The sequence below is a fragment of the Babylonia areolata genome, chromosome 25, assembly GCF_041734735.1.
Source record: "Babylonia areolata isolate BAREFJ2019XMU chromosome 25, ASM4173473v1, whole genome shotgun sequence".
Classification (NCBI taxonomy): domain Eukaryota; kingdom Metazoa; phylum Mollusca; class Gastropoda; order Neogastropoda; family Buccinidae; genus Babylonia; species Babylonia areolata.
The window spans coordinates 32,085,195-32,111,369 of record NC_134900.1 but is presented as its reverse complement, the minus strand read 5'-3'; the positions used below and the strand labels follow the sequence as shown (position 1 = coordinate 32,111,369).

Below are 26,175 nucleotides of genomic sequence, written 5' to 3'. Positions count from 1 at the left end.
GTTTCTCTATTATCTGTGTTTCTGTCTCTCTGCCTGCCCCACTCCCTCCCACCCCCAACCACCCCCCTCCTCCCTCTCTCTCCCTCTCTCTCTCTCTCCCTTCTTTCTCTGTCTTTGTGGGGTTTTTTCCCTGTCTCTCTTTATGTCTCTGTTTCTCTACATCTGTGTTTCTGTCTCTTTGCCCTCCACCCCCCACCCTCTCTCTCTCTCTCTCTCTCTCTCTCTCCCTCTTTCTCTCTGTCATCCTTTCATCGTTGATTGCTCCCAAGACGGACTTTCCTCACCGGTTACAGTTCCTAGTGTGAACACTGAATATTGTTTGAGTGGGGTGGGGGGTGGGGGTGGGGGGGCGCTGGGGGTCGTGGGGGTGAGGGGGAGGAGGGGGGGGGAGCTTCTGGTATAATGACACACCTCCCCAGGTCAGTGCCTTCATGTTTGTTTCTAACAGAGGCCTTCCTGTCCAATGGTATGAGATGATCGCGTGAAAAACGACTCCTTTCACAGAGAGAGAGAGAAGAGAGATGACCGCGTGTGAATTACGGCCCTTGGGAGGCAGGTGGGGGTGTGGGGGAAGGGGGGGGGAGGGGTCGGGAGCATGTGACGTGACGTGTGCAGTTTGCCGCGGTCATGTTATGCAAAACTAAGAGGTCATGCAGTCAGAGCTGTCACACAAGTCAGGGTGGGGTGGGGGAGGGGGGGGAATTAAGTGGGCGATGTCTCTGCAGTTTCAGTTCCAGTTTCAAAGTGTCAAGTCAAAGCGTGTGGACTCACCCATACACGATACGCCGAGTCTGTTACTGAGGAAAAAAAAAACGACAAAAAAAAGAAAAAAGAAAAAAAAAGCATATGCCTGCAGCCTTCGCTGTGGAGTCAGATCTGTTTCAATGCTTTCTTATTAGTTGTTTTTTTTTTTTCTCTCTCTCTCTCCTCAAAAGTTGATGTGGCCATTGTAATTCTGATACGCAATGTCAAATGCGTTTCTATACATACTTTTTGTGTTACTTATGTACATGACATATGTGAACATTTTTCTTGTGTCTCAACGGGACCTTCTGAAATGAGCATGTCTTGTCTTGTCTTGTCGTGCTTAGCTCCAAAAATGGTTGACTAGTAAGCGTCGTGTCTGAAACCTTTACAGAATACAATTCTCTCTTCCGAGAACTTTTAAGCCCTATTCCGCAGAATGAAGAATGTGTTTGGAGTTGACCATATCGCTGAAAGCGCGCGCGCACAACACACACACACATACACACACACATACTCGCGTGTGCTCGTCTTCGATTTCGTGCTCAGTGGTGTTAAAAAATAAGTTTCTCTCTTTCCTTTCAAATGTAACGTGTGTGAAACTATAAGCGGCACTTGAACATTGTACAAGTGAGGCGAACACATAGACTGAGATGGGCCAGCAAAGTGAATTATCAGACCAGCTGAAGAAAGATCAGAAACAAACTATAAAAAAAAAGACGGCAAGAAAAAGAAAGTAAAAGGAAAGGAAATAAGAAAGAAAGAAACGAAAGAAAGAAAGAAAGACACAGACAAACAGACAGACAGAAAGAATGAAAGAAAGAAAGAAAGAAAGAAAAACTCGTCTCTTGAGGAACAGCAGTAATGGAGGAATACACGAGAGAATATCTGAGTGGAAAGTTCTTCAATGAGATTATCTTCTCCTGTGTGTGTGTGTGTGTGTGTGTGTGTGTGTGTGTGTGTGTGTGTGTGTGTGTGTGTGTGTGTTGTAGTAGTAGTATTTGTTGTTGTTGTAGTTGTTGCCATTTTCATCTTATATTTCTGTCGCACTTTGGCCTCCTTTTTGGGGGGACGGGCCGGTGGCGGTGGCAAGATGAAGTTGAGTCCCAGTCGTGAAATCTCCCCCCGGACAGTCCCATTGTGAGTGTATGTGTGTCGGTCTGTCTGTCTGTCTCTCCTGTCAACTGCGGGACTGGCGGGAGTCTGGGGGGGAAACATGACAGGTCTTTCTGCTGTCACAACCCTGTCTGTCTGTCTGTCTGTCTGTCTGCATGTTTGTCTTTCTGTTTGTCTGTCTGTCTATCCGTTTGTTTGTCTGCTGATTTATCTAACTGGCTGTTCCTGCTTCTGGTTTGCTTTTTCTCTCCCCCCCCCCATCCCCCATCACCACTCCCCCCCCCCGCTCCGCTCCCACCCTCCTCCCCCACTCCCTACCCCCGCCCCCACCCCTCGTCTCTCGCTTTCTCATTGTGATTTTCTCTCTCTCTCTCTCTCCTCTCTCTCTCTCTCCCTCCCTCTCCCCCCTCTCTCTCCCTCTCCTCTCTCTCTCTACCTCTCCTCTCTCTCTACCTCTCCTCTCTCCCTCCCTCCCTCTCCTCTCTCTCTCTCTCTCTCTCCCTCCCTCCCTCTCCTCTCTCTCTCTCTCCCTCTCCTCTCTCTCCCTCCCTCTCCTCTCTCTCTCTCTCCCTCCCTCTCTCTCTCTCTACCTCTCCTCTCTCTCTCCCTCTCCTCTCTCTCTACCTCTCCTCTCTCTCTCTACCTCTCCTCTCTCTCTTCTCCTCTCTCTCTCTCTCCCTCTCCTCTCTCTCTCTCTCTCTCCCCCTCTCTCTATCTCCCTCCCTCTCTCTCCCTCTCCTCTCTCTCTCTCTACCTCTCCTCTCTCTCTCTCCCTCTCCTCTCTCTCTCCCTCTCCTCTCTCTCTCTCTCTCTCCCTCTCCTCTCTCTCTCTCCCTCCCTCTCCTCTCTCTCTACCTCTCTCCTCTCTCCCTCCCTCTCCTCTCTCTCTCCCTCCCTCTCCTCTCTCTCTCTACCTCTCCTCTCTCTCTCTCTCTCCCTCTCCTCTCTCTCTCCCTCTCCTCTCTCTCTCTACCTCTCCTCTCTCTCTCCCTCCCTCTCCTCTCTCTCTCTCTCTCTACCTCTCCTCTCTCTCTCTCCCTCCCTCTCTCTCCCTCCCTCCCTCTCTCCCTCTCCCTGTGCTCAATGTACTTGTTTGTCTTTCTCTGTCTGTCCTTGTATACGTCTCTGAAGCTTATGTCTGTGAATAATAATTATTATATCATCCTTATTATTCCCTGCTCGGGGGCGGAGGGGGGGGGGCGAGACAAAGTATGGCGCTCACACCGCGCCTACACACCACCTAGCACGACGAACCCATCGACTTAACTCTCCAGCCATGAATAATCCAACAACGATCACTGGTTTCTCATAACGTCCCCCACCCACACCTACACCCACACCCTCACCCTCACCCTCACCTCAACCCCCTGTCTAACCCCCTCTCACGACACCCAGCGTCCTTCCATTTTTTCATTGTATATTATCTACCATCACCCGACGTGTTGAATAATGATGATGGTATTAATCCATAACTGTTGACGCGAGGCTGGTTGACGTGTGTGTGTGTGTGTGTGTGTGTGTGTGTGTGTGTGAGTGAGTGTATGTGTGTGTTGTTGTTGTTGTTGACACGCTGGTACTGAAGAAATCGTGGAATTTTGATATCATCCAAAGACAGTCTAAAAGCATCGAAACTGAATAATGAAGTATGATATGGAAATGACGGTGGGTGTCAATGATGACGGCAGTGGATGACATGCAAGAGGCTATCATTCTGCAGGTTGAAATTTACGGGGTTTTATTTTTATTTTTTATTTTTTATCGTTACATTGCTTTGATGTTTCTGTCTGAGACAGATGCCATTTCATGACATTATTATTATTATTAGTTGTTTTTTTTTTAGTGGTTTTTTTTCATTAATTTTTTTTGATGAAACGATTTCCAAGCCTGACCAGCGCAATGGTTTTTATGCGGTCTGGCATTTGCTCCTTAATTTATTCATTTATTTATTTTATTTATCAACATCAGGTGTGGTGTAGTGTGCATATAATACTTCCTTAACTCTCTCCATACGAACGGCGAAAGAGACGACGTTAACAGCGTTTCACCCCAATTACCACCATCAAAATATTGCAAGCGGAAGGCTCTCATACTGAAGAGGTGAATGTTGACAAAGAATACCACAATTCTGACGACGGAAGCTAAAGGTTGGGTCATTCAGACACCCACTGGACATCCGAGGGGTCTGTGTAGAGGAGAAGAGAGGACTGGTCGTACTGAGTGAGTTAAAGCTGCAAAGCAAGCGCATTACGCTATTCTTCACATCAAATTGTGTGTGTGCGTGTGTGTGCGTGTGTGTGTGTGTGTGTGTGTGTGTGTGTGTTTATAATTTAATCAGTTTCTGTTGTTGTTGTTGTTGTTGTTTTTTGTGTTGGAGGGGTGGGTGGGTATGCAGGGCTGTAGGGGAAGGCGGGGGTGGGGGTGTGGGGGGTTGATTTGTGTCTGTTAGATGCACGTTTCGCTATTTTTCGTTTAAAACTTTTGCTTTTATTATTATTTATCTATTTTTAGTTGTTGGGGTTTTTTGTTGTTGTTTTTTTTAGGGGGGTAGGGGGCAGTCGGTTAGGGTTCTTCACATCAGACTACTATTCTCATTTATTTATTTACTTTTTGGGGGGGGGGGGGTTGGGGGTGAGGGGCACGCGGGTGTGTGTGTGGGGGGCTGGGGGGTGGGTGGGAGGGTCGTTTTGTGTGTTGTGTTGTTATTGCCCTCGTCATTCGCGCTGCTGATGACCTCCTTGGGGACGGGCCGGTGTTCAGCAAAATGGAGCTTCCTCCTTTCTGAGTCCTTCCCCTCCCACCACCCGCCCTCCCCCCACCAGGGGCTGTCTGTCTGTCTGTCTGTCTGTCTGTCCGCTTTAGGGCTGACTGTCCGTCAGGTTGGTTTGACACGTGTGAAGCCTTTCTGCCATCCTTGTCTGTCTGTCTGTCTGTCTGTCTGTCCGCTTTAGGGCTGACTGTCCGTCAGGTTGGTTTGGCACGTGTGAAGCCTTTCTGCCATCCTTGTCTGTCTGTCTGTCTGCCTGTCTGTCTGTCTGTCCGCTTTAGGGCTGACTGTCCGTCAGGTTGGTTTGACACGTGTGAAGCCTTTCTGTCATCCCTGTCTGTCTGTCTGTCTGTCTGTCTGTCCGCTTTAGGGCTGACTGTCCGTCAGGTTGGTTTGACACGTGTGAAGCCTTTCTGCCATCCTTGTCTGTCTGCCTGTCTGTCTGTCTGTCCGCTTTAGGGCTGACTGTCCGTCAGGTTGGTTTGACACGTGTGAAGCCTTTCTGCCATCCTTGTCTGTCTGTCTGTCTGCCTGTCTGTCTGTCTGTCCGCTTTAGGGCTGACTGTCCGTCAGGTTGGTTTGGCACGTGTGAAGCCTTTCTGCCATCCTTGTCTGTCTGTCTGTCTGTCTGTCCGCTTTAGGGCTGACTGTCCGTCAGGTTGGTTTGACACGTGTGAAGCCTTTCTGCCATCCTTGTCTGTCTGTCTGTCTGTCTGTCCGCTTTAGGGCTGACTGTCCGTCAGGTTGGTTTGACACGTGTGAAGCCTTTCTGCCATCCCTGTCTGTCTGTCTGTCTGTCTGTCCGCTTTAGGGCTGACTGTCCGTCAGGTTGGTTTGACACGTGTGAAGCCTTTCTGCCATCCTTGTCTGTCTGTCTGTCTGTCCGCTTTAGGGCTGACTGTCCATCAGGTTGGTTTGACACGTGTGAAGCCTTTCTGCCATACCTGTCTGTCTGTCTGTCCGCTTTGGGGCTGACTGTCCGTCAGGTTGGTTTGACACGTGTGAAGCCTTTCTGCCATCCTTGTCTGTCTGTCTGTCTGTCTGTCCGCTTTAGGGCTGACTGTCCGTCAGGTTGGTTTGACACGTGTGAAGCCTTTCTGCCATCCTTGTCTGCCTGTCTGTCTGTCTGTCTGTCTGTCCGCTTTAGGGCTGACTGTCCGTCAGGTTGGTTTGACACGTGTGAAGCCTTTCTGCCATCCTTGTCTGTCTGTCTGTCTGCCTGTCTGTCTGTCTGTCTGTCCGCTTTAGGGCTGACTGTCCGTCAGGTTGGTTTGACACGTGTGAAGCCTTTCTGCCATCCTTGTCTGTCTGTCTGTCTGCCTGTCTGTCTGTCTGTCTGTCCGCTTTAGGGCTGACTGTCCGTCAGGTTGGTTTGACACGTGTGAAGCCTTTCTGCCATCCTTGTCTGTCTGTCTGTCTGTCTGTCTGTCCGCTTTAGGGCTGACTGTCCGTCAGGTTGGTTTGACACGTGTGAAGCCTTTCTGCCATCCTTGTCTGTCTGTCTGTCTGTCTGTCTGTCTGTCCGCTTTAGGGCTGACTGTCCGTCAGGTTGGTTTGACACGTGTGAAGCCTTTCTGCCATCCTTGTCTGTCTGCCTTACTGACACCCCCCCCCCCACACACACACACACCTCCCTTCCCTCCCTCTTCCCTTCTTCTCTCTTTCTTTCTCTTTCTGTCTCTTGTGTGTGTTTCCTCTCTCTCACTCTCCCTCTCTCTCTCTCGCCCCCTCCCTCCCTCCCTCCCTCCCTCTCTTATCTTTTATCTCTATCTCTCTGTCTTTTTCTCTCTGTCTGTCCTTTCTCTCTCTGTCTATCTGTCTGTCTCATTCCCCATCCATGACTTTCTCTTTCCTCTCTTCTTTTCTCCTTCTTCACTCACTCTCTCTCTCTCTCACTCTCCCTCTCTCTCTCTCTCGCCCCCTCCCTCCCTCCCTCCCTCTCTTATCTTTTATCTCTATCTCTCTGTCTTTTTCTCTCTGTCTGTCCTTTCTCTCTCTGTCTATCTGTCTCTCTTTCTGTCTCATTCCCCATCCATGACTTTCTCTTTCCTCTCTTCTTTTCTCCTTCTTCACTCACTCTCTCTCTCTCTCTCTCTCTCTCTATATATATATATATATATATATTTCCTATCTCTCTTTCAGACTCTGCCCCTCTCACTCCTTTATCTCTTATCTCCCTCCCCATCCCCACCCCCCTCTCTCTCTATCTCTCTCCCTTTTCTCTCCCTGTTACTTTCATTTCTATCTCTCTCTCTCTCTCTCTGTGTCTCTGTCTCATCCGCCCATCCATGTCTTTCTCTCTTCCCCGCTCATTTGCTCCTTCCCCCCCCCCTCCTCTCTCTCTCTCTGTATGTGCCTCTTCTCCCCACTCTCTTAATGTCTCTGTCACAGACCCTTTGTCTTTCTGTCCCTCCTCTCTCTCTCTCTCTCTCTCTCTCTCTCTCTCTCTCTCTCTCTCCATCCCCCCTTTCTCCTTATACCCCTCTCTGTCTAAAAAACAACAAACAAACAAAAAAACACGTGAACATCCCTTTCATTACCCCAGCCATTCCACCTCACCCATCCCCTCCCTGCCTCTCTCTCTTCCTTCCCTCTCCCCTCCCTCCCTTCCCCCCTACCCCCTACTCTCTCGGCTGTGACCCCCCCGCCACCCCCCTCCCTCTCCCCGAGTGTGTATATTTGCCATTCCCAATATAGCAGCTAGCTAATCATCAACAAGTGATTAACGTCCGTGTTTTGACGATCAGAAGAAGAAGGAACAGTGCATGTCTGCCGCCTTAGCAGAGACAGCCAGAAGGGAGGTGGGGGGTTGGGGGAGGGGGGAGGGGGGAAGAATAAACATGACGATTATTCTTCTCATTCAGGACGACAAAGTATGGCAATCAGCTCAGCTCAGCTCAGCATGATTAATCAGGGTCTCTGGCCGTCAGCATGACACAGCCATTGATTTTTTTTTTTTATACGTTTCTCTCCACCCCCCTACCCGCCCCCCCCCCCCTACCCTGCCCCATACATCCCCCATCCCAATCTGTCTCTTCCAATCACCATTATATCTATTATAGTTTATCTTCTTCTTCTTCTTCTTCTTCTTCTTCTTCTTCTCTTCACGGGCTGCGACTCACACGTTTACTCGTATGGGATTTTACGAGTTTGACCATTTCTACCCTCGAAATGTAGGCAGTCTTACTCCGTTTTCGGGGGGCGGGGGCGGGCGGGGAGCGGATGTGTGTGTGTGTGTGTGTGTGTGTGTTATAGTTTACATCTATCCTAGTTCCTGATGTCAGTTTGTAGAATGGTGCCTGTTGACGTCAAGACAGAGTTTCGCTTTTCTGTTGTTTTACTTAACTTCTTCTTCTTCAGCATTCCCAGGCCATGCTCAGACGGTCAGTCCGGAGTGAATGACGAAGTCGGCAGTCCGCTGGAGCTCTGTCGCCGGCCGTCCCCCCACAACCTGCCCTGCTGGCACATCACTCCGAGTTTCCTCACTCTGCCCAGGTGAGAGTGGGTTCCTGACTTCATTCAGGGAAGATTTAACTCTCTCCATACGAACGGCGAAAGAGACGACGTTAACAGCGTTTCACCCCAATTACCATCATCAAAATATTGCAAGCGGAAGGCTCTTATACTGAAGACGTGAATGTTGACAAAGAATAGTACAATTCTGACGACGGAAGCTAAAGGTTGGGTCATTCAGACACCCACTGGACATCCGAGGGGTCTGTGTAGAGGAGAAGAGAGGACTGGCCGTACTGAGTGAGTTAAACCGGCTGATGGAGAGGAGGACTGCTTATGTCGAGCTCGAGACACAGTGAATCTGAAACTGACTGTCCCGATGGCCTTCAAAACGCTATGGGATCTTTAACCTTTGAAATTAAGGTTTCAAACCGGCGACAGTTTTCCTACGATTTCAAGCGGTGAAGATACCTCACATTGAACCATGTGCAGCGCGTGCAACACGTACAGTTTGACGGCAGTCAAATCCAATTACATTTCTTTTCAAGGATTTGTTGCCGGAAGGAAGGTAAGGTAAGATGGATGTATGGTGCAAATGCATCCCAACTTCCCAGCGGGTGTATTGACTCTCTCCATACGAACGGCGAAAGAGACGACGTTAACAGCGTTTCATCCCAATTACCATCATCAAAATATTGCAAGCGGAACGCTCTTACACTGAAGAGGTGAATGTTGACAAAGAATACCACAATTCTGACGACGGAAGCTAAAGGTTGGGTCATTCAGACACCCACTGGACATCCGAGGGATCTGTGTAGAGGAGAAGAGAGGACTGGCCGTACTGAATGAGTTAATAAAGAGAGCTGTATGACCTATAAACAGTGCTTATCAAAACAGCACGATGCTCTTTCGATTTCCTCGTTCACTGAAGTTGGGGGAGTACAATGGCTGCCGCATGCGCTGGCCTCAAGCTATGACGCGGTCAGCTACAGGACGGTTAAGTTAACTCACTCAGTACGGCCAGTCCTCTCTTCTCCTCTACACAGACCCCTCGGATGTCCAGTGGGTGTCTGAATGACCCAACCTTTAGCTTCCGTCGTCAGAATTGTGCTATTCTTTGTCAACATTCACCTCTTCAGTATAAGAGCCTTCCTCTTGCAATGTTTTGATGATGGTAATTGGGGTGAAATGCTGTTAACGTCGTCTGTTTCGCCGTTCGTATGGAGAGAGTTAAGTCCGTTCTGTGTATATATAACCGGGCACTCCACACCCCAATCCCCACCACCTCCGCCTCAAAGACCATCTCACCCACACTTCCTCTCCACCGCTACATGGTGTGCTGTGAAGAGGCCTTAAGCATCAGGAGAAGGTAAAGCAGGAGGGAGGAGGGGGGTGGGGGGCTTGGAGGGATGGGGGGCGGGGGGGGACAGACAAATCGGGCAGTTAATAGGAAACGGTGCACCTTTGCCTGACCCAAGGGACGTCATTACAGAGCCTTACTTGCTCAACCCCCCCCCCTCCCCCCATCCCCCTCCACTTCCTCCCTTCGTGAAGGAGGGGGGAGAGGGAGGGAGTGAGAGGGGACGGATAGGCGTCTTGTTGTCTGTGGATCGATGCGGAGGAGGAAGATAGAAGAATGGTTCAGACACGCTCATCATGCCAATACAGTGTCCATGAATGTCTGCTGGGTTGGGTCACCGTTCTCACCCTCTCTCTCTCTCCTCTATGACTGGAAAATCAAACTGAGCGTGTAGTCAGTCGGATGAGACTGTCGATAAACCGAGGTCCCGTGTGCACACACTGAAAAAGGACCTATGGCAACGAGAGGGTTGTCCTTTTGACAAAATTCGGTAGAAGAAATCCACCCTTGACAAGGTACACACATTTCCAGGCATGCATTCAAGGCCTGACCGAGAGAATTGGGTTTATGCTGCTGGTCTGGTCAAGCATCTGCCTGGCAGATGTGGTGTAGCGTATATGTATATGTCCGAACGCAAAGGGACACCTCCTTGTGAAAATGAAACTGAAACTGGATCGATGTTGGTGATTGGGGAGGGGGGAGGGTATGGGGGTGGACGGAGGAGGCAGTGGGAGTTGGGACTAATTCGTAAGCACGTGCACCCTCAAGAGGATGGGTGGTTGGGTGGATGGTGGGTGGGTGTTTCTGCCTGTCTTCTTGTGGGGGTAGGGGTGGGTGAGACCTGAGAATGAGAGAGATGGGGTGGGGTGAGGATGTTAAGCTAATCCGCGAGCACATGCAAAAGTTCAATAGGGCAAGGGTGGTGGTGGTGGTGGAAGCAGAGATGAGTGTTGGAGCGTGGATGGGAAGATGAATAAGGCATTAATGGTTGGAGTTGAGTTTTACACTGAGTAGAAAAGCGACATTTGGGTATAAACATTTTCGAGAGAATAACCGTGTTTTGGCTTTCAGGACATACACATACACAGAGATACCCATGTCTGTGCAGAGAGACTGACAGACCGACAGGGGCACACACACACACACACACACACACACACACACGATACATGCCCGGCGTGCGCGCGGCGCTACACACCGACCCACTTTTCATCCTTCCTCGATCTCCCAAAGAGAATGTAATCAGCTGCGAGACAGTGGCTGCTGGCGGTTAGTTCCCTTTTTGTCCCCCCCCCCCCCCCCCCCCCTCATCATCAGCTGTGTTACGTCGTGGTGTGGTGAGGAAAAGCCCTGTTCTGTGGTTATTATGGGGGGGGGGGGGGGGGGGGGGGGGAGGGCAATACGCCTGAGGACCGAGAAAGGATGGAAAGTGTGAGTAGGTGGTTTGTGAGATAATGAAGAAACACACTGCCGGAGAAAGTGGGGTGGAAGGATGTCATTATCCCGATTCGCCAATCAGCACTTCCTCGCATGCCTATTTCCGATTCGCCTAACTACTAAACTAAGTGACCCAGATTCGCCTGTTCCGTCAGTTGTGCATGGTTAGCGCGCGCGCCGGGGCGCGTGTTTGTGTGTGTGAGAGAGGAGGGGGCGGGGAGGGAAGGGAGAAAGGGATGAAATAACTTACAAAACTTAGGAAGAATTGATTGTGCATTCATTACTTCATGTAAAAACTCTCTCTCTTTCTCTCTCCCTCTCTCTCTCTCTCCTCTCCACACTCGTTCTCCCAATGTTCGATGCACATATATATATATATATATATATATATATATAAACTAGGCTAATAATGATAACAGTAATGATGTTGATAGCGATGATGATGATGCAGTTCTATCAGAAGAAACTTATTGTGCCGGCAGTTTCTTAACTGAGGTACGTCACTGCATTCGGACAAATCATACGGCAGCACACTGGTGGGTAAAGCGGAATGGAAATTTTTACCGCGAACTCCCAGGTCAACATATGTGCAGACCTGCCAGTGCCTGAACCCCCTTCGTGTGTATACGCAAGCAGAAGATCAAATACGCACGTTAAAGATCCTGTAATCCATATCAGCGTACGGTGGGTTATGGAAACAAGAACATACCCAGCATGCACGCCCCCGAAAGCGGAGTATGGCTGCCTACATAGCGGGGTAAAAACGGTCATACACGTAAAAGCCGACTCGCGTATATACGAGTGAATGTTGGAGTTGCAGCCCACGAACGAAGAAGAAGAAGGACCCCCACCTTCACGGATACTGTACAGGCAGATCCATTCTGCCACCTGCGTTCCTCTGAAGGCTCAAAATCTGTTCCGCCGCTGGGAGACTGACCAGCCCCAAGATAGGGTCGCACCCCCCAGCAGATGTCTAGACGGGAGCAGATGACGGCAGTAACCAGTCTACAGCATGTTCTATTAACAGACTCTATGAACGGTCTAATCGGAGACAAAACCTTGTCGCAGTGTCGTGTGACGGCCGTACCTTGTTCAGGACAATCAACCGGGAAGTGTTGTTATTATGTGTCTGGGCAAAGACACGAATTAACATGCAAAAGAAAGAAAGGAAGATAGTGAATAATTATCATGGACTATGCAAAGACTGACACGAAATGCAAAAGAAAGAAAGAATGAATGAACGAATGGGAGAAATACAAAAGAAAAGAAAGAAGAAAAAAAAGGAGAAAAAGTAAGAAAGAGAGAAAGAAAGAAAAGGTGGACTCAGCTCTATCTTTCAGTATCTCTGGTCTGTCTATACAGCTGTTCCCCAATGCCTGTATCTCTGATGATCCACACTTAATCTGTCTGGATTGCCAAAAAAAAATCATCAGGAGGAACTCAAGTGTTATACGAGCTTCCAGTGATGAAGACAAGACTGCTAGCAATTATACGTTCTGTTTACAGTTTCACCTGCTAGTCAGACTCGAAGTCTGACAATCCTTCGGGTAATTCAGTAGCCGCTCAAAGACGATCGTGGACTGAGGGAAAAAAAGGGAGAAAGAGATTTTCTCTCTGTGTGTGTGTGTGTGTGTGTGTGTGTGTGTGTGTGTGTGTGTGTGTGTGCGCCCTTTGCCTTCTGACGAGAAATTTTTTTTTAAATGCAAAAGGTGGGGGGCGGGGGTGGAGTGACTTTCCAAAATTGTAACTGCATGAACAGATTCACACACACACACACACACACACACACACACACACACACACGCACACACCGGCACACACACGCACGCACCGTGCACGCACGCACACACACACACGCGCGCGACACACACACACACACACACACTCACACACACGCGCGCGACACACACACACACACACACACACACACACACACACACACACACACACACCACGACGTGACAACAACAATAACCCGCACATCTTGCAAAGAAACACCCTTGCTCGCTTGCTTCCCTGAATGTCATTGCCAATAGTCCTGCTGAAATGTAACGCGTCATCCAGAATGGATTCACAGACCGGATAATATATAGGTTAGTCACTAATTCCCCTCGGGAATCTCTCCGGCCAACCCGAAACCAACGTTGCAGGAACAGTTCTCAAAGTTGAAGTCGATTTCAGTCCTGGGATTCCTCGATCTGAGACAGAAAAAGCGTCGAGAATTACGTTATGCAGAGTGAGAAGGAAGAGATGAGAATTTGTACTGTACTGCTGTTGAGGACAACTTCCTTTTCTCTCTCTCTCTCTCTCTCTCTCTCTCTCTCTCTCTGTGCGTGCGTGTGTGTGTGTGTGTGTTCGCGGGCTGCGCGGCTATTATTGTTGTTGTTGTCAACGTGTGTTAGTGTGTGTGTTACTGTTAGTCAGTGTGTGTGTGTGCGCGCGCGCGCGCGTGTGTGTGTGTGTGTGTGACTGAGTGTGTATGTGTGCCAATGTGTGTGCTGCGCGATTGTTGCAATGGTTGGTGTTGTTCATGTTGTTGTTGTTGTTGTTGTGTGTGTGCGTGTGCAGCAAGTATGAGAGAGAGAGAGAGAATAACTCACTGTGGGGAGAGGCAAACCTAAGATGTGGAAGGGAGACAACACCACTCTTTAGACTGAAGTGTTTGTCTCCTCTGTTTTCACTGTTCCGGGAATGGAGATGCTTGAGGGAAGAGGGCTGCCTTGTACAACCATGTCTACCTCTCACATTTCTTTAAAGCAACAGGAACAGAATCTGCTGTAGCAGCTTTCGGCTGCCGACAGTCCCATCACTGTTGTAAACTGAGATAATATAGTCACGTGTTATCAATTTTTGTGTTTGGATTTGATAACCCACCCTTGCATACGTACTCAAACACAGACCGACACAAAATTGATATGGAAGGATAAAGTTCCTTTTTAGTTAATTAATAATCTAGCTTATTCACACACACACACACACACACACACACACACACACACACACACAGGAAGCACTGGCGACGATTCCAATATCAAGCTATTCTCAAATGGAAAGCTTTTTAAAACACTGCCTTTGAAATTATTGTTAGCTTTAGCTAATGTGGAGTCGTCTACGGAACGAAACATTAAAGTTTTGATTGCACTGCCCATTGATTCCATGCCTGTTTGGTAATTTTTTGGGAAATCGCTCATCTGTTTTCCTCGGTCAACAGAGAAAACGAGTCAAAATGTCGGAAAGCGATTCAGGTTCACGATCGGTAAGTAGTTTGATGCCCTGTGTACAAATTAGTGCACATCTCTGATCTGCTAGTGCTGATAATATCTTTCCCCCACTTCACGAAATGCTCCCAGTTTTGTTGTTGTTATTGTTGTTTTAGTAAATCTGATTCTGTGTTCGCAACTGCCGTTGTTTGGTGATGAATTATTTAGGTTACCCTGATCTTTGTGATCTTACACCCTATTTGGGAGCGGGTATTAGGATTTGAGGTTCAGGTTCAGGTTAGGGGCGATGCCAAGCATCGTAGCCTTCTTTTTCTTCTGGATGGGTAGCCAACATCGACATCGGCGGGGAGGGAAGGGGGGGGGGTGTAGATGGTTGTTGTTTGGAACTGGTCACAGATTGGGCACCCTGGCCTGGAAGGCTGCCAGGGATGGCACAGTGGCGGCTTCAGTGGGCAAGTTGTTCCATTCTGGGATTGTTCTAGGAAAGAATGTCATCTGCCGACACTGTATCCTGTTGGATGGAATGTTGTATTGCTGGGGGTGGGACTTTCTTGTTTTGTGGCTGAGGCGGCTGACAGAGGGGAGGTGTTTGGAGTCAACATGTGCGAGGCCGTTGTGCACCATGTAAAACATGGTGAGTCTCGCATGCCTCTGTCTGGCTTGCAGCGTTGGCCATTCCAGGTCAAGGAGCATGTCGTCCACACTGGAGGTTTGGTGGAAGGTGTGTGAGACCCAGTGAGCTGCTCTACGCTGCACCTCTTCAATGGTGTTGGTGTCTTCAGTGGTGTGGGGATACCACACGCAGCTGGCATACTCGAGAGTAGGGTGGACGAGGGCCCTGTAGGCTGCAGTCTTGATGGTCTTACTGGGCACCTTGATGTTGCGGCGCACAAAGCCTAGTGTCTGGTTCACCTTGTTGGTGATGCTGTAAATATGCAGCTTTATACACCCTGTTGGTTTTTGTTTCGTTTTTTGTTGTTATTTTTGGGGGGTCAGGTACTACCAAGACCAGGCTCACCTTTGACCATCAAAGTCAAACATTGTTTTCTTTATGATATCATGGTTATCAATAAGCTTTTTAAAGGCATTCATGTTCGGTGCATGTTTGATTTCTGGGGTTAGTCTATCCAGTTGTTAGTTACTCTGAATTTTGTCGGTACTGTTACGGGTGACAATGTGACAGTTACACACACACACACACACACACACACACACACACACACACACACACACACAGAAAGAGAGAGGAATGTCAGTGTCTTGGATTAACAGGAACATCTCATCCAGGGCCAAAATTGTGACAAGTTCAAGTTGTGTAGTATTTTTGTTTTCAGAATCCACGGAACACTGACATGGATCACAGGATCTTTTTCACAAGCATATATTTGATCTTCTGCAAGTGTGTACACAAAATGATGAAGGGAGTTCAGGCATTAGCGTTAGCACTGGCAGGTCTTTTGACAAGAGACTGGAAGATCAGGGAAATCTCCATGCTAAACCTGCCAGGCACGGATAGTTAGATCAAAGTTGTTTAAATTTGAAATTCCCCTTAAAAAGAAAGAAAGAAACAAAAGAAAAAAAAAAGATTGCATATACAGTTTACCTACCCAGTTTTTCTTGTCAAGAACAGATTGCACTGTATACTATTTTGATGAAGATCTATAGGTCTCTGTCTTTAAATGTACACACTCTGTACTTGGTCTGTGTTTCATAAAACATATGTTTACCCTCAATCCATGATACACGCATTTGGAAGACACAAATGATAAACTGGATAACTTAATAAGGAAACGATATAAATATATCTTTCAGAAGTGATTCCATCCTGTCACCATCAAGGATGATGATGATGCCTGTTTTTTACAGAAGGAGCAGATAGCCCAGCAATTCATGTTGCCGGAACGACAAGCCAAGGTCAACCTGCTGATCAAGGCCATGGAGCAGGCCGCAGGTGACCTTGACGGAGAACCTCAGGTCTACTGCATCTGTCGCTCCACCGACTGTGATCGCTTCATGATGTCAGTGTTGGTCGGAGTTTTTTTCTCCTGTGTGTTCAGTTTGCTAATTTTAGCATCAATTAAGTTTTATTTGTGGAAAAAAAAGAAACAAATGGGTCTAAGGAAGATGATGAAGAAAGTAAAAATGGTATATCATATGCCAATGTATATTCTTTTTTTTCTCTCTCTCTCTCTTTCTTTTTGGAAAGAATAAGACAGGGGAAGGGGTGGTGAGTGGAAGGGGCTGAGAGTGGCAGAGAAAGGGGAAAGGGAACAGTTTGTACAGTAAAAGTAAAGAAGAGGACTGATTATCAAAAGGTTTCCTGCACATACACTGTCCTTTTGTTTTGATGATCAGTATTTGCATGATCAATATTTGCAATGATAGTAAAAATCAGTACAAACATAAAAATGGCATTAAAGGCAGCACTGACCTGAGTGTGGGGCAACACACCTCTAGAAGTCACTAGAGGAGGTGTAGGAGGTGGTGGAGGTCTGAAGTTGACCAGAGGGAGCGGAGGAAGTGGAGGAGGCGGCGGGTTGGCGTTGTTGAGAGGGCCAGGAGTAGCGGGCCCAGAGTGTCAGCGAATCGATTGCGATTGCGCCTTAATTTTAGCGCAGTCGCCCAGTTGAGCTATATAATTATGTGACCTGGTTGGAGACATAATTTGACAAAAAACAAGAATGCCAGAGATTGGCCAGAGAGCACAGGAACAGGAGTCATGATGGCTGCTGGAAAAAGAGGGTGCTAGTCAGGGGGGGCAAAGGGGAGGTTACCTACTTCCGGGAGGTTATTGGCTGTAGCTGCTTTTGTTTTCTCTGCATAGGCGGATAGTAGTTTGCACAGGACAGGAATGTCAGACCCCTGCGAGAGTCTGCACTAGTGGGTCATGATTAATAAGTATGTGTAATTAAACGTAATTTTAGATGGAAAATTTCCTTTTCAAACTATAAAAGGGAAGTTAGTGTTGATTGTCAGTATGAATATATGTATATGACTTTCCTTCTTTGAACATTTTGATATCTTTACTAATACAGTACTGTACTTCTTTGAAGGAACATACATGTACATGATCATGAATTCTGCCGACGTTTAGTTTATAAAACTTAAATGTTGAGCATATAACAAATTGCTTCAGTGGTGTATCTCTATCAATTTTAATATAAATTAATAAAAATAATAAAAATATGACTTTTCTTCTGTGAAGAACATTTTATCTTGACTTTCGCTGATCTTTAGTTTATTACAATGTTTAAAAAACAAATTGAATCAAAGTGCATATTATATCTTATCTGTTTTTACCTGAATAAATAAAGAGAGAAATTGAAAATGAATATGTGGAGAGTTGTAGACTCAGTGGTTTACTTCTGAAAGTGGTGATTTTTTTTCTTTCAGAGCCTGTGACTGCTGTGAAGAATGGTACCATGGGGACTGTGTCGGAGTGACCCAGCTGGCTGCTCGCTGTATCAAGAAATACTTCTGCGACTCATGCAGATGTAGGTTTTCTTGCAAGAAAGAACAGAAAAGAGAAGGCACAGGTTGGGGGGGTAGAATCAGAGAGGGAGAGAGAGCTGAAAGAAAGTGGTTGGGGACAGAATTGAAAAACGGACAGAACTTGATTTTTTTTTTTTTTTTTAGGAAAAACTGCATTTTTTTTTTTTTTTTTTTTTTTTTGCTTGCTAACATAACAGACTTTGCTTCTTCTCTTGCAGTTTATTTGTGTTTTAACTTTTGTTTTGTTTGTTTGATCTGAATGTGTTCGACGTTGCATTTTGTCGCATGTACATGTGACTATTATTAGTCTGTTTAAACCCCCTGAATGCAAATCTTAGAGCAATAAAAGTATTGTACAGGGTATGCATAAAAAGATGTTTACTTTTGTATATATATATATATGTGTGTTCAGTGACCGCAAAGTGAACTGTAAATATCTGAACATATATCGCTTGCATTCACTTTTCTGCAAATCGTTTTCCCTCACATACAGCGAAGAACCCGTCTCTGGAGATCAAGTACAAAAAGAAGAAGACGGACAGGAAGAGTGAATCGACCAGTGATGACGTGGTCAAAAGAGTCATCACCAAGGAGTATCGCTCCAAGCTCAGAGAAAAGGTTGGCCCACTGTGTACAATATAACCTTGTTTTTGTAAATGAATAAAACAGCAGAAGGATTTTTAGGAAGATTTTTTTTTAAAAAGCATGAATAAAGACGTTAAAGTATCATTAACTCAAAAACTTAACATTGCTGTCATGTAGGGGTTTATGTAGGGCTGCCATAGAATTCTGAAATCTTATTGTTTTAAACATAAAGATGAAACTATGGTGTAGATTTTACAGTGCATTGTTACTCCTTTTATTATGTGAATAGTTTTATCACACTGTGATTGTTATTAGCAGTTGCTTAAGTTGAATTAAGTAGTCTCTACATAGTTAATCACTTAATGCACTTCAATCCAGATCTGTATTCTTTTGATCCAAATCTATTTCTTCCATGCACGTTTGTGTATGCATGTGTGTTGTATGTGTGCATGTGTGTGTGTGTGTGTTTTGTGTCTGACTGACACGTTATTGTAAAGCGCTTTGAGAGGTTTTCAAGTGCTATTTTAATGTACTATTATTATTATTATTATTATACTTGTTATCATTCTGAAGTCTGTAAACTTCCACTGTCAGTGACTCTTACTGATGATTATGGTGTGCACTGTCATGATCGTTATGAAGTCTGTAAACTCCCGCTGTTAGTGATTGTAACTGATGATTATGGTGTGCACTGTCATGATCGTTATGAAGTCTGTAAACTTCCACTGTTAGTGATTGTAACTGATGATGATGGTGTGCACTGTCATGATCGTTATGAAGTCTGTAAACTCCCGCTGTTAGTGATTGTAACTGATGACAATGGTGTGCACTGTCATGATCGTTATGAAGTCTGTAAACTCCCGCTGTTAGTGATTGTAACTGATGATGATGGTGTGCACTGTCATGATCGTTATGAAGTCTGTAAACTCCCGCTGTTAGTGATTGTAACTGATGATGATGGTGTGCACTGTCATGATCGTTATGAAGTCTGTAAACTTCCGCTGTTAGTGACTGTTACTGATGATGATGGTGTGCACTGTCATGATCGTTATGAAGTCTGTAAACTTCCACTGTTAGTGACTGTTACTGATGATGATGGTGTGCACTGTCATGATCGTTATGAAGTCTGTAAACTTCCACTGTTAGTGATTGTAACTGATGACAATGGTACGCACTGTTATGATCATAATGATATGCACCGTTGCCGACAGACCAAGGCCAAGAAGTCGTCCCGGAGGTGTGGAGAGTGCACAGCCTGCCACATCAAACAGGACTGCGGGCGCTGTGACTTCTGCAAGGTGAGCGGCTCCTTTCTGCCACTTTTCTTTACCGCCATCATGGCCAAGGTGTCAGTGTCTTGGACTTCTGTTCTGAAGGTCCCTTGGGTTAAAACAGTGTAATAGTGGATTTTTTCCCTCGTCTTTCTTGTGAACATGCGTAGAGACCTATCAGCGCCATGACTTCTGTTTTGTTAAATTATATCCAGTTGTCATTTGGAAGATACCTGCTCAGGTAAGTGGTGAAGTTCTTACAAATGTAGATATAAAAGTTGTATTTAGTCCTAGTTGAATTACTTGTACCATGAAACCTTTCATGATCTCCAGAGAGTTTACAATGGTTTGAAAAAAAAAAGTTCTGGCCACAGTACTGGATTCCTGTTTGACCTGTCACTTTTTTCAGGTGATTTTTTTCTTGTAGTGTAATTTGTATCTGAAATAAAAATATTGGGTGTGATGAATGTTTTGTGAGGATATTTCTAAAAACAGTGTCTAGTATTGAGAGCTGAGATGGTGCTTGACAGTGTGCAGCCTCAGTTTTTGACTGACATCCAGCTGTCTGTCACAGATATCTCCACTACATAGCAGTCAGTGGTTTCAGTTGTTGACTGACATCCAGCTGTCTGTCACAGATATCTCCGCTACATAGCAATCAGTGGTTTCAGTTGTTGACTGACATCCAGCTGTCTGTCACAGATATCTCCGCTACATAGCAATCAGTGGTTTCAGTTGTTGACTGACATCCAGCTGTCTGTCACAGATATCTCCCCTTCATAGCAGTCAGTGGTTTCAGTTGTTGACTGACATCCAGCTGTCTGTCACAGATATCTCCACTACATAGCAATCAATGGTTTCAGTTGTTGACTGACATCCAGCTGTCTGTCACAGATATCTCCCCTTCATAGCAGTCAGTGGTTTCAGTTGTTGACTGACATCCAGCTGTCTGTCACAGATATCTCCACTACATAGCAATCAATGGTTTCAGTTGTTGACTGACATCCAGCTGTCTGTCACAGATATCTCCGCTACATAGCAGTCAGTGGTTTCAGTTGTTGACTGACATCCAGCTGTCTGTCACAGATATCTCCACTACATAGCAATCAATGGTTTCAGTTGTTGACTGACATCCAGCTGTCTGTCACAGATATCTCCGCTACATAGCAGTCAGCGGTTAATGCAGAGGTGTCAGTGCATCTGGATATCAAAAGAATAGTTTTCAAAAGTATGACAGATTGTTTTAGGATTAGTGGTTTTATGTTTTGAGTGATTTCTCAAGGTTCATAGGGTCCTTTCAAGTCCTTTTAAGTCCTTAGGAATTGGATTTTGGTCAAAAGGCCTTTTAAGTGCTTTGATTCAGCAAGTTGGTCCTTTTAACTCATCAGGAGGTCCTTTTAATTTTTGAAAGGTACTGTTAAGTCCTGTTTTATGAAGAGAAAGAGACTTGAGAACGAAACTGAAACACCTTCGACACCAAAACCGCAAGTTGCAAAGCGCGTTGAAAGATGCCGACGTGATCGTCTGAAACTCAGTACTTACTGTAGGAGGATACAGCCTATAGGCCTAGGCCCTAACAGTAGTGCGCTTTCTGCTCGGTGGCAGACGCGAAGCGTGGTACAGTGGCTGTGAGTCACGCCTGCTGCTGCTGCTTTGCTTAGGCCTAGCCTACAGTGACGTGAATTGCAAAAACTAAATACGACAGTCAAATGGGATTAGCTGTTCTTCCGTTTATGAGAGGTAAGTGTCTGCTGTTCTGCATGTCAAATAGATTGGGGTGTACTGTAAAGTCATGTCGGCAAAGGTCCTTTTAAACTGATTTGAGGTCCTTATAAAGTCCTTTAAAGGTCCTTTTTTGGCTTCATGCCCACCACCTGGGAACCCTGTTTCTGATTGCAGATCTGATTCGTTGAATCATGGTTTTGAGAGGACATGATAGAACAATCTTTTTGCACAATGAAAAGAAAAAGGATTCATTTATGCAGTTGCATGTGATGAATAATTTTTTTTCAGAATAATGTTTTGCATAAAAAAGTACTGTATCTACACCTATCTCCCCACTTTTTGTTTTTTATGTGAAGCACTGCCCATAATAGAAACATGGGCAAAATCATGTTAAGGATTTGGGCCACCTGGCCATTTGTGCACCTGTTGTTGAGCTAAACAAGTGTGTTCTGTTTCAGGACATGCGCAAATTTGGCGGTCCAAACAAAATTCGTCAAAAATGCCGCCTTCGTCAGTGCAAGAACTTCGTAAGTCAACTTTGTGTGAAACTGTTACAAACATTTTGTAACCTTTTTTTTTTTTTTTTTTTGGATTGGATGTATAGTATATGTCTGCAATAAACGTATTGTATAGATATGGGAAATTGAATGTGTAGTATATGTCTGCTCTGTTTTAAATGTTGTGTTGACGGTTGTTTTTCAGGGAATCAACATGGCCAAGTTCAGTCACCTCAGTGCCCCCACACTGGACGGCGATGAAGCACGAGACAACAGTCGTATAGGGTTCTCAGAGTAAGTGGTCAGGGCCTTCTCTGAGTGGGAACCGTTTTTGAACATGATGTACGGCTAACAGAAGTGGATCTTTCCCAAACATTTTACTCTTAAAAAGCACAGTACATACATATTGATAACAATATCGATGACTACTGTTTGGAGTCTTAAATCAGTCAAAGACATTGTATGTGCTGACCACAATTCACCATATAGCACTACACTGTACCATGCAACTGCTGATACCACAATACAAATTATCACAACTGCTGCCACTCAGGAAGAAAAAAAACATCTGTCATGTAACCATTCTGATGTCTCTCAGATTGTAAATCAATTTGTCAGATTGATGAAATAACTGCTTTTGGACATCAGTTCTTAAAACTAGTAAGTCAAATCAAATGGCAGTATTGGATGTGTTGTTTTTATATGTAAGACATGAATGACTAATGTGCACATTTTTTGTTTGTGGTTTCAGTGAGGAGTCTGACAATGAACCAGATACTCCCACTCCAAAGGTATGTTTTGTATATGCATTGTGAGTTCTGTGCTTTATTTTGGATTCTGGGTGTATAGAGCGGTACCTAGTAAATGTCGCTGATAGACAGAAATAAATGAATGAGAGTTGTGTGTGTGGAAATGAATGAATGTCAGATTGACGTATGTATCAGACATTTTTTCATCAAGAACTAGTGTGAAAGAATGCTTCATGTATATAGGTGTATGTTATCCTTTGAATTCCTTGCTCTGTGTGTGTGTGTGTGTCTGTGTACAACTCCTTGTTATCCCTTTTGATGGTTAGTGAAATGCTTGTGCTGTGGACGTATGTTCCCCAGAAACGAAGGTCATCAACGGACACGACACCACAGAAGAAAAAAGAGAAAAAGAAACTGAAGAACAAAGAGAAGAAAAAGCAGACTGGAAAGACAAAGGTATGTCAAAGCTGTCTGTTGTGGGCTAAGATTAGGAAGAGGGCGTATGTTTTATTACTACATTCGGGGATTGTATGGCCTATCAGAGGATTGTAGGGTACAGCCAACGATTTTTCCGAGTAAAAACTGTTTGTCATCCTTCTGCAGATGTCATCAGTCTGTCTTCTGGAAAATTCTTTACTCCCAAGTTTAACACTGAAAATCAGGGAAGAGAAATCACTGTTCTTATTGTCAATTACAAGTACAGAAGTATAGCTGCATTGTAAGCTTAATTTTCAATTCTAACCCTGAAAGTTTTTTTTTTCGTTTGGAAAGGCACAGAACTGCTCATCAGTATTTTCTCCTCAATTTCACAAAGTATCAGTTTGTTTGTTCTCAACTCAAGGCAGCTTGTTCTTTTTATTTATTTATTTATTTTTTATTGGTTTCTTTTACTGGTGTGCATTGTATGCACAGTGTTTGGTATTCAGCATGATACCGTCATCAGCAGTGAAATTTGACTCAGAATGTGTGTTCAGCAAATGTAACAGTCAGTTAATTGTTAAAGTGATTTTTTTTTTTTTTACCAATTTACATTTTTTGTGCTCTTGATTGCATATGAAATCGCGATATACTTTTATATTGTTGTGCTTTTTCTTTGACTTCAGTTATATTACTATTTCCTGGTTTATTCACTTGGTTCATATTTTTTTGGGAGGAATTTGTTGAAAAATGTACTGTTTTTTTTGTTTGTTTTTTTTTGTGATAACCTGCTTTTTTCTTTCTTTTGATTTATCTCAAGTTGCCTTTGTGTTTAATGTGTTATTTTTTATTTCAACTTTGCCTTCAAGTATAAATGTTGTGTTGTTTTTTTTATTTATGTCAAAATCACCAGTCTGTGTTAATGCCCTGTGCTTATTCTTTTCAAGACACGTACCCCAAAAACATTAAAACCTCAGAAAATTGTCAACAAAAAAAAAAAACCCTACAGAAGTCGCAGCAGAAGTTGGCGGCCAGCCGGTGGCGCCAGCAGCAGGAGAACGAGGAGGTGGGGGAGGTGGAGGACGACTCTCCCCGCCAGTGCTTCGGGCCAGGCTGTGTGCAGCAGGCACGCCACAACTCCAAGTACTGCTCCGACGAGTGTGGCATGAAGCTGGCTAAAAGGTGTGTGTGTTTGCTGTGGACACTACTCTGTGTGTGTGTGTGTGTTTTGACACCAGGGCAGGCAGGTATTTATACAAAGAAATAATTTTGCAAGTAGCATTGATGTATATGTATACATAGATGTATTTTTGCAAGTGGCATGGATGTGTGTGTGTGTACATAGAAGTACTTTTGTGAGTTGCATTGTGTGTGTGTATACACAGAAGTACTTTTGCAAGTTGCATTGATGTGTGTGTATACATAGAAATACTTTAGCGAGTTGCATTGATGTGTGTGTATACATAGAAGTGTTTTTACAAGTTGTGAGGATGTGTGTGTATACATAGAAGTACTTTGGCAAGCTGCATCGCTGCGTGGGTTTACACAGAAATACTTTAGCAAGTTGCATGGATGTGTGTGTTTATTCACAGAAATACTTTTTGCAAATTGCAGTGATGTGTGTGTATACATAAAAATACTTTTTTTAAGTTGCTAAGGTATGCACCAAACAGTCAGCTGGAAAGAGTTCTTAAGCCTAGCCTATTCATATGAAAGGAACATGTTATGCTCGGACAGATGAACCCAGTTGTGGCCATGTATGGGGGATTTGGAATGAGCGGTGTGGGAGTAAATCTACTGAAAATGGTGCAGATCATGGGGCGGGGGAAAAAAAAAACCCAAAAACGGGGGGGGCCGCAGTACTTTCTGATCACAATTTGACGATTTTGCCTGTCTGCCTCCAGACCCCTTCAACTGTTCCTGTTGAATATGTTTACTGTTAAAGTTTCCTCATCAGCTGCTTTTCTGTCAGATAGATTTTCTCTTATTTTGAGACAGCAGTGAAATGACAACATTCAATTAAATGCCAAGCTTAGCCGCAGAAAGCATCACAGTGGCACAAAAACTTTCCCCAAACTGCTTGTGATGGGAAGATGTAGAGATGGGTTCATCCAAAATGCTGGTGTGATCCATGTACTACTCTGCATGATTTTCTCGTGTAGCGCTTGTCTTTGTGTGCAGCAAGTTCAGTCAGCCGAATACTGCTGTCATTTCTTTTCTTTTTTCTCTTTCTCTTTCTATTCTGTTTTATTTTGTTGGTAATCTGTTGCATGCAGGTCATGGAGCACCACAACTTTTTTGTTGTTGTTTTTTTGTTTTTTTTGTTTTGTTTTTTTGACTTTAGTCATTTCATTTAATACTCTGGAATAATCTTGATTTCAAACTGAGTGATCTTCCACTAAGCTGTAATTATGATATGGTACTCAGCATTGTTGATTTAGTACTCGTTTTACAATCAGACTAAATGAGAAAATTTCTCTTTATGATTCAGAAGTATTTCGAGGATTTTTTTTAATGCAGTGCATGCTTTTACAGTTTAAAAGTGGAAATTTCTTGTTACGATCCGGAAGTATCCAAAAGATCTGTTGTTATGTAATATATGATTTTACAATCAGAATAAATGTGGAAATTTCTCATTACAATTCAGAAGTATCCATGAGATATGTTGTCAGTGCAGTACATACTGTCACAGATTAATAAAGGTTTGAAATTTCATGTTATAATCCAGACAGATCTTTGAGATTTGTCATCATTGCAGAACTTAGTAAAGTTGTGTTTCAGTGGGTGTATAGTCAGAAACAAAAATTTTCTGTCCAGAACTGTTTTTCGCCATTCACAATGCAGTACTTGCTTTCACAATTGGTCTTAGTGTGGCAAATGTTTCATTACAAAATGTAAGCAAGCTTCCATGTGTCATGTGACACCTTAATCTAGTATAGTGTTTTATGGCCTGGTGTTTTTATATGTCTGTGTTTATTATTATATATTTTATGTCTATATCCCCTGAGATAGTTGTGTGTGTGTGACTGTGATTATTATGTATATAGTTTACTTCAACATTTTAGTATACTTTATGCCTATCCTCTGTATATTTTATTCCTATCCTCTGTGATATATGTGTATGACTGATTATTGCATATATTTTGTTTACTTTAAGTCAACATTTTATATAGTATGAAAGTCTATGCCTATCCTCTGTGATTATTGTACATGTATCTCGCTACACACACACGTCGCTGTCCAGTGGATCCCTGCCCACTGTGGTCTGGCAGGAAACGAGGAGGCGGACAGACTGGCCAAGTCTGGCAGCAGACTGGAGCAGACAAACCAGCCAGTCTCATACA

The 26,175-nt window shown here is 44.7% G+C and overlaps 1 protein-coding gene across 8 annotated transcripts in view; it reads left to right on the top strand.

Annotated features, from left to right (window-relative positions):
* LOC143299654 (CXXC-type zinc finger protein 1-like) overlaps nucleotides 1-26,175 on the top strand; it is a 47,961-nt gene that overhangs the window by 14,550 nt on the left and 7,236 nt on the right. For 3 of the 8 annotated variants that reach the window (XM_076612966.1, XM_076612967.1, XM_076612968.1), the window contains exons 2-11: nucleotides 7,985-8,119; nucleotides 15,962-16,113; nucleotides 17,489-17,589; nucleotides 18,081-18,205; nucleotides 19,384-19,470; nucleotides 21,627-21,695; nucleotides 21,871-21,959; nucleotides 22,417-22,456; nucleotides 22,775-22,870; nucleotides 23,841-24,013. In XM_076612966.1, coding sequence (XP_076469081.1) covers nucleotides 15,986-16,113; nucleotides 17,489-17,589; nucleotides 18,081-18,205; nucleotides 19,384-19,470; nucleotides 21,627-21,695; nucleotides 21,871-21,959; nucleotides 22,417-22,456; nucleotides 22,775-22,870; nucleotides 23,841-24,013 — 908 coding nt within the window. In that variant the 5' untranslated portion in view covers nucleotides 7,985-8,119; nucleotides 15,962-15,985. Of the gene's footprint in view, nucleotides 1-1,865; nucleotides 1,885-7,984; nucleotides 8,120-13,974; nucleotides 14,131-15,961; nucleotides 16,114-17,488; nucleotides 17,590-18,080; nucleotides 18,206-19,383; nucleotides 19,471-21,626; nucleotides 21,696-21,870; nucleotides 21,960-22,416; nucleotides 22,457-22,774; nucleotides 22,871-23,840; nucleotides 24,014-26,175 lie in introns of those variants that run through there. The other 5 variants (XM_076612970.1, XM_076612971.1, XM_076612973.1 and 2 more) reach the window with 3 other exon arrangements.